This window comes from Rhea pennata, chromosome 3 (genome assembly GCF_028389875.1).
Source record: "Rhea pennata isolate bPtePen1 chromosome 3, bPtePen1.pri, whole genome shotgun sequence".
In the NCBI taxonomy this organism is placed as follows: Eukaryota; Metazoa; Chordata; class Aves; order Rheiformes; family Rheidae; genus Rhea; species Rhea pennata.
In genome coordinates this window covers 50,353,565-50,362,098 of record NC_084665.1, presented here as the reverse complement: position 1 = coordinate 50,362,098, position 8,534 = coordinate 50,353,565, and the positions used below count along the sequence as shown (strand labels likewise).

Sequence of the window (8,534 nt, the reverse complement as noted above, 5' to 3'; positions counted from 1 at the left end):
GTGAACTCTGTATCATCAGATCCCTTCACCAACACAGAACATGCTCCTATGCTGAATGTGCTGTTTTCAACTGGATTGGGCCCCATGTTTTAAAATGTCAGCGATCATGAGCAATAAGCAGTGATCTGCTTCAGACAGCATTCAGGCAGAAACACAGTCCTCCCTAAACAGATTCTTGGCTGTCATACATGGCATATATGGCATACGTGTTATTACAAAACGTACATGCAAATTAATTCAAGAGTAAATGTACTATTCCTCAAAGCACATCAGAGACAAGAGAATTTGAGAATTTGAATTTTCTAGACAGGAAAGTCTAGAAAAGTCCTTATGAGCCTGGTCTGAAGCCCCAGTCAAGTTAATTAGGAGACTTCCATCACTGCATTTTGAAATGCAGGTAACAGGAAGAAGGCAAAATAGAGCAAAAATAGTTTTAAAAATGAAAGCCCTTTATAGCAAAAGTTAACAGATTGGCCACCTGAAAACTAGTGAAGTTTTAATGATGAAAATTGATATGAATTGTGAAATTAATAAACAATACTGTTGTGACTAATAATCTGCGTTGGGCCTATGTGATTTACATTTGGCTAATCCCTCTTGGAACTCTTGTGTGTTTGTTGTCTGTGATGTCCTAAAGCAAAAAACCTCCCATTTTTATTAAGTGCTCTGTGACGATACCTTGTTTTCCCTGATAACTTCACAGGGAGACACCTATATGTTTTCTTTGTGAGTTTTAGTAGATAATTATTCTGCATTCGTATCTAACCAAAACTCTCAGTTTTATATAACTCCATCATGGCCTTTCCACAAGTAGTCTCTTTTCCAAAGTGCCCTTTTAGTCTTTATTTACATACTTGTTCCATGCCTCTGATTATCATGTAGCCCTTTACTGCACTTCTTGGCTTACTATATACCTTCTGAGAGACAGAGAGCAGAACTGCACTGTAGTCCAGCTGTAAGAGCTTGATAGATTTATACCGAAGTTCTATGACAATTTCCATTCTGTTCCGTCTTGCTTAATCGTTCTTAATAAACAACTCACTCTTTTTGGCTGAGTTTTATGGAGACTTAGGCCAGGTAGAACAGACCCCAGACCATTTAGGATGTTGTAATTTAAAATCAAAAAAGCCTTTGTAAAGAAATTGAAGGTCATAGGAAACTAGCATAAAAGGGCAGTTCTCTAAAAGATGTCCTGCCTACCCAGAAAGCACAGTGTGACTGGCAAGAGTGAGACTCCAAAATCTCATGCCCATCCCATCATCACAGGTCATCAAGTCTTTTGACCACTGCTGTGTGCAACTTGGTCTTTTAACTGCAGTTGTTTTAGCTTCATCTATTAAAAGAAATTAAAAAGGGAGATAACTTTAGCCATCTGCAACAACTGTTTTTTTGACCTTTGATCTTAACATAATCTTCTCTGCACTGAACCTCAGCCATCTGCTCTCATCCAAGGACTGAATTTAGCCAAACCATAAATTAGCTTCTCAACTACTTTATGGATTTAATCATAATCTTCCATAGTTCTGTGATGACAGCCAATGATTTACTTCAAACAGCAGTAATAGGCTGTATTAATTTTAAATTGAGTCCACTGAAGTTAGTCAAGTCACAATCCAGATTGATTTCACATTTTTTTGGCTCTGTATGCATCAAAAAGTGGTGATTTCTTTTCAGCAGCAGTAATCAAAATGTGGATGTGTTTGTGAACTAGGGAAAAACAAGACCTTCATTTCAGGGTTCATAAGTATAGATATGTTACATTAGTGATTTGTGCAAGCATTTGGATTTTATCACAGTTACAGTGAAGAGCTTAGATATTACAAAAATAGGCAGTCAACAAAATGCAATGTGGCTGCTTAAATGATTATGGACCATTGCATGACTTTTTATAGTCACCAAGTCAAATTTTGTAGGTATGTAATGTTTTAATGTTTTTATTAACTGGCTATGCTTTGTGGAAAGGAGCACCACACAAAAAAATAAAAATAAAATAAAAAGCTGCTGGAACCACTTTTACTGTGAGATGCTCACTTTTGAAGAAAACACTATGTGACAGCCAACATCCTGCATTTCTCAGGTCCAGTATTCTATTAAACACCAACCAGACTGCCTGTATTGGTGCAAATACGTATCTCGTGTATCTTGTGCCTCTAACAACTTCACAAGTTGCAACTGAATGTTCACATGCACAATTTCTGAAGTAAATAGTAAGTCTGAAGAATTTTTACTATTCTTTTCTGCTAATGCAAATATTTAAGGTATTATCAAAATCTGAACCCGAATTCTAAGAAAGAAACATTTATAGTTTTCAAAATTCATGAATGATAAAATCAAATATTCTCCTGTCTATTTCCAACTAACTTTAACAACAGACTTGAACAGCATGCACACAAACTGCAAATGTTTGCACCAAACAGTCAAATAAAATGGCATTTTTCTTCTTTACCTGGGCATTTGCACATTTTATGCGGGCACTTCAGGCAAAGTATTTGCATAACATGCCCTTTGATATAAACCAGATTCTTTTTTGTCACTCAGAAAAAGAAAAGTTTTGTTCAGTTTAGTAATTCATATTTGTCCCAGTTTGTCAGTTTTTCTTACTGTAAGTGATCTTGTAGATTTAAATGAAATAGCTGATCTGCATGACATTAAGTACACACATAACCCTATGCAGAAATGGGCCATCATTAGGATGCGTTCTGAGCACAGTGATAATTAACAGTGAAAAGGTTTGGACAGAGATCACCCTATTTGATTCTAATGCTAGGTAAATTATTTGAAAGCTAGTATCTTTATATAGGTAGTCTAATAACTAAATGACTTGCATCTAGCTTGTGTGTCTCCAGCACAGATAGGGTTAAATATTTTCCCTTACGTAAAAAGTAGGTTATTATTATGGCATATCAGGAGGAAGTGGTGATAATTTCAATTTAACTCTGTACCTTTAACTGATGCTGTTATTTCTTGTTTTTCTAATTAAAGTGAAATTCTACTGAGGCTGATGGTGAATGTGTTCTAGCCAGCCACAGAAGATCGTAATAGAAGCTTCAGACAATATTCTGATCTGGTAAGTACTAAAATAGAAAAGGTAATCAAAAATGTATGTATATGTGATGAATGTATTAAACTACACATACAAGTAGAGGTGATAATTAGCACTGACTTATGATGATCGGCAATTCTTAAAGGGTGCTTACTGATTCTCTCCAGGTGTTGAGAAGTTTTTTGCCTTACAGAAATCTGTCTTCTTCCTGAGGTCTTCCTTTATCCATCGTCTTTTGCTTGTAAAATTCCAAATAATTTATTTGTAGTTAAGATTGTAGTGTAGTCTTATTATTGAGTTCTCACATATTGCTTTCACAGTGAAATGAAATATGTTGAAATGGAAAAACAGTAAGCTAAAGAATAGATTACAAGTCCTATACAACATTTAATATTCAGAACATATGTGTTTGTGTGCATATTCATAGACTTTTGCCTATATATAATACACAAGCAATGTTAGAATATACATCTATATCCACCTGGAAATTTATTTTTGATCATTACCTGATTTATTAATGCTAAATAAAGCTAAAAATATGCAAGTTATAAAGCTGCTTATTAAAAGACTTTTGAAGAGATCTTAATTGAAAATAAAATTATATTTATAGGGGATCTAATTCAGCTCCCTTTGCAGCCTGTGCATCTTTCTAATAACTTTAGTGAATGCTGTTTCAAATTCACGAAAACAAATCAGCTCAAGAGATTTATATCAGGTCCTAAATCTGATCTTTGCAATTCTAGTTTCAATTTGAGTCTTTTCTAATTCTCTCATACCAACCAGCCTCAAGAAGTTTTTGTTGGAGAGTGGAAGTCCTTTTATGAATAAATGTGTGACTGGTGGTGCCCTCGTGTATTTCTGTAACATTAAGGAGTGTACGGAGCACTTTGTGATGAGTAGGAGTAATTCTTCTCCACAGGTTTTCTGCTGAGCTCCTTTGAGGAGCAGGGAACCAATCTTCAGAGCTACTGTGGAGGAGATCTTTCTTCTTATGGCTCTTTATAGGCTTTAGGAAGCATTTGAGCTCCCCTTCTAAATGTCTGCACTATGCCTTTTTCCTTCTACTCATTACACTGAAGTTTGAGAGTTACTTTGGCTAAGTGCAATGAAGGGCTATCATTTCAGAGAGAAAATACACCATTGTGTTGTCTTTGTATATTGTAATCATGCATATCCTAGCGAGGTATCTATCGTAACTTTATTATTTTTCTTGCAACATGATTAGTTTCTAAAATAATTGCCTGAACAGGTACTCCTTTAGTGCTGTCTAACTGCAGAGTTGCTATACTTGCAGTCTAGTGCAAGGAGCTGCACAGAAAGACCAAGAAAGGCATGTGTGTCTGGCTGGATGTGGCCAGAGGAGGGTAAAGCAGCAGATGGAGAATGGCTCAGGTTGCTCAGAGAACATGGGTGAGGGACCAGCCCAGCTGAGCTGTGGAACCTAATCACTCAGCTTATAAAGCTTTGCATGTCAGTGAGACAACTTTAAATTGTTAAAGCTTGCTTCAAAATGTGTTCAAAGACTTTCAGGCTGTTACACTCTGGCAGCTTCAGAAAATCAGCTTTGAAAAGCCAGCAGAGGAAGTTTGAGTGGTGACTGAAGATTTCTTTAAAGGGCAGGAAAGCCTGTGAAGCAATGATGCTAAGCAACATCACATAGTGTGGGCTTTTACAAACCTGAAGCCATCTATCGTGAGCCTGTCTCTCCAAATGAGTCATACAGAGTCTGATCCTCATTATGCTGCCTTCTGTGGAGCAAGTGGAGAGTCCTTAGTCCTCTTCCTCCCCCAGCTTCCCACTTGTATCTGGACTGCATCTGCCCCACATGTAATTCCCAAACAGGAAGGATTTATTAATGTAGATTTAAATTTGACCCATGTCCACTTCCTCCTAGCAGCACAACTACTAAAAAGCAGAGATACTCTAAATGAAAATGACATTCACACACTTAGCAAATGTGTCATCCAGTCCTTGCAATTACATTATTGCTGGTACATGCAGTTCTCAAGGAGCAAGGAATGGAAAGAAGAGGAAGATTGAATTCATGGTTACAGTAGGTGAATGCTAAGGAACTAAATCTCCTGCCCGCTAGTTCCTGTGTGAGGTTAAGCAAGTCATTTAATCCCAGCTTTGTACAGGTGGCCACCGATGACATATTCCCCATTTTATCTGTGACTTCAGACCTGAAGTCTGATTTGCAGAAGTCTGAGCCTCACAGCAACCATAGTCAATGGATTCTGTCCTTTATACACTTGAAGTCCTACATAATGCCAAGCACTTAAAAGTGATGTTGGGGGGAAGGGGTGTTGCAAACTGAACATCTTAGATGGATACTTATTGCAATGATTCCATGCTTGAGTTCCTTCTCTGTAAAATAATTGTAACAATACCTTCTCATTACACACTGCTTTGCAATTAAATTAATTACTTTTTGTAAAATACTTAGATACCACACAGATAAAGAAAGTAAGTTATTTTGTTCAAGATGGGAATCTTTATATTATGCAATATCTATATTTTGATAGATATTTGATAGATTAAAATGTAATTTTGATGTTACGCGATCTATAACAAAAGAGACCTATACACTGTAAAGGGTAAAAGTGAGCTACACTAGTACTCACTCAGTCCTTGCCCATGTTGAGTATTACCCTTTGCACTGTAATAAGCAATTATTCATGTTAAAATGCAGTAAAACTGTTATGGAGTAACATAAATAATGTGGTGATGTTTTACTGTTTCATTTTTATCTTAATACAACAATTTCCACTGGCACACAGATTTTTTAAAGGTAAAATTTATTCCATTTTTCTGTTGTACAAAGTCAATGTGAAGTAAAAATCATATATGCTGATATATTATTTATTAGCTGTACAAATAAGCATGCCATAGGTAAGGTAGTGCTCTTAATTATACCGACACAAACCACCAGCTTTCCATGACTGCACATTGTGCTGCACAAAAATGTGATTTGTTGAGATGCCTGTGTGTATTGTTGATATAGCTGAAGTGATGTGATTTTTCTTTGAATAAATGTTTTATTTCCAATTGTTTTTCTACTAGTTCACTCCTCTTTTGTTATTTTCCTAATCCAATCTCCTTTTATTCTTCTCAGAAATCCTTGGGAAAGCATTTTGAAGCTTTTCTCACTGCATTTTTCCTTCTCAGAAGTGTACTGCCAAAATGATTAATGTAAGTATTTAATTGATAAACTATATTAATAAACCAATAAAGCAATTAATCTGAAAGTTCAAGCTCTTTGCAGCTGGTGGTCCAAGAGTGCCATAATATTGGAAGCAATTGTCTAATAAGAAGTTTCTCATAGCAGAGTTAATTGGCAAAGCACATTCTTATTTGGTGTTCCACTCAATCTAACCACAGGTCTGGTATCCACAGTGCAAGTATCTGCTTCTCAGGCTAGCCACCCTGGATTACCTGTATAGTTGAGGGGAGAGAAGTTATCATTTTGGGGCTTGATTCATCCAACCTCTTTTAAACTTCTGCATTAGTATGAAATGTGTAACATTCTAGACTGGCCTGTTCCTCTCCATTTATTCTAAAGGAAACCTAGACCCCTACCTCAGATGCAGACATTTACACTACAAACTTCTCCACGATGGCAGATTAATCTGCGTAACATATCTAAGGATGGTATCCTTTGAGTTACCCCAAAAGATTATCTCCATGTTTATATTTTAATTAAGGTTTTACCAAATTCACTATTTAATACTTGTAAGTCTCCTCCAGAGTTTACAACAGTGTTAAAACATATTGTGCTGGAGAAGATAATGGTGCTGCAGATTGTCTGAGACAAGCTTCGTATAGGTTTGAAGTTCAGAGGTGGGAGAGACTGCACAGAAAGATTACAGTTATCATAAAGGAAACGTCACTTGCATTTCAAATAAGCAAGTCTTTTAATACTTGTGTATTTTTCCAAAGCTATTAATTCCTTGTATTTGTACAACTTTGTTATCTATCCTTTTTCTACCATATAGAAATTGCAGAAAGGAATGCTAGTGATTAAGTAGTTAACTGGTGATCTTCTTTTTTACAGGCAGAGCCTAATACCACAGATTATGCATATGAGACAGACTATCTTTTTCTAATTGCACAACCATGTTCTAAGGGGGAAGTCAGAAACTTCACAAAAGTATTTCTGCCAGTTGCATATTCGTTGATTTGTGTCGTCGGCCTAGTTGGTAACATCTTTGTAGTGATGACCTTCGCTTTATATGAGAGAACCAAGTCCATGACGGATGTGTACCTCTTCAATATGGCAATAGCGGACATACTGTTTGTTCTCACTCTCCCACTATGGGCAGTGAATTATGCTGCTGACAAATGGATTTTCGGTGATTTCGTTTGCAAAATGAGCAGAGGTATCTATGCAATCAACTTCAACTGTGGTATGCTGCTTTTGGCCTTTATCAGTGTGGACCGGTACATAGCTATTGTGCAGGCAACAAAGTCATTTAAACTCAGGGCAAGAACGCTGGCACACAGTAAACTGATTTGTTTGGTTGTATGGATAGCATCAGTTTTAATCTCCAGTTCCTCTTTCCTATACAGTGAAAGTTACACCTTCTCCATCAATGAAACCAAACAGATTTGTGATCACAGATCTGAAAAAACATCCAAAAGCACTATGCTGAAATTACTGCTGCTGATTCTGCAGCTTGTATTTGGCTTTTTTATTCCTTTCATGTTCATGATTTTTTGCTATACATTCATTGTCAAATCCTTACAACAAGCTCAAAATTCCAAAAGAAACAAAGCAATCCGTGTGATTGTATTAATTGTAGTAGTTTTTCTAGTTTGCCAGGTACCCCATAACATCGTTCTTCTTGTGACAGCAACAAATCTGAGCAAGATGAACAGATCTTGTGACAGTGAAAAGAAAATAGCTTACGCAAAATACACCACAGAAGCCCTAGCATTCTTACACTGTTGCTTAAACCCCGTGCTCTATGCATTTATTGGAGTGAAGTTTAGAAATTACTTTGTGAAGATAATGAAAGATCTGTGGTGCATGAGATACAACAAATACAACAGCCGTAGTTCAAGGACAAACTCTGATACTTACCATTCAAGACAGACTAGTGAAATTCTGAGTGATAATGTATCTTCTTTCACTATATAACACAATTTGAACAACATTATTGTTGAAAGATTCTGCTCACTGAGCAACCCAAAACAGTCTCACTGAGCATATGATAACCAGTCATTTGTGCTTCTCTGTACCCCAGTGGCAAGCTCCCGTGATCCACAGCTCCTTTCAATAAAATAACATAAATAAAAGACTAGCATTGTCCGTTGAAAAACTGAAATCTTACTCACCTAACATTCATGCTCTTCTAAAGTGCAATCACTTAAAATTATCAGGAAGGTGAAGTTGACAAAGGAATACTCCTCACTTCGAATAGAAACCATCTGTCTCATTTGTCTTACATCACTGAAGTATCCCAAAAATACTAAATAAATGAATCAGGTT

General features: G+C 36.5%; 1 protein-coding gene across 1 annotated transcript; it reads left to right on the top strand.

The window, feature by feature from the left end:
- The first annotated feature begins 6,226 nt into the window (after nucleotides 1-6,226).
- On the top strand, nucleotides 6,227-8,183 carry CCR6 (C-C motif chemokine receptor 6). Its single transcript, XM_062573050.1, has 2 exons — nucleotides 6,227-6,235; nucleotides 7,098-8,183. Exons 1-2 carry the CDS (start codon nucleotides 6,227-6,229, stop codon nucleotides 8,181-8,183), a joined length of 1,095 nt encoding a protein of 364 aa, XP_062429034.1.
- The last annotated feature ends 351 nt before the right edge of the window (nucleotides 8,184-8,534 follow it).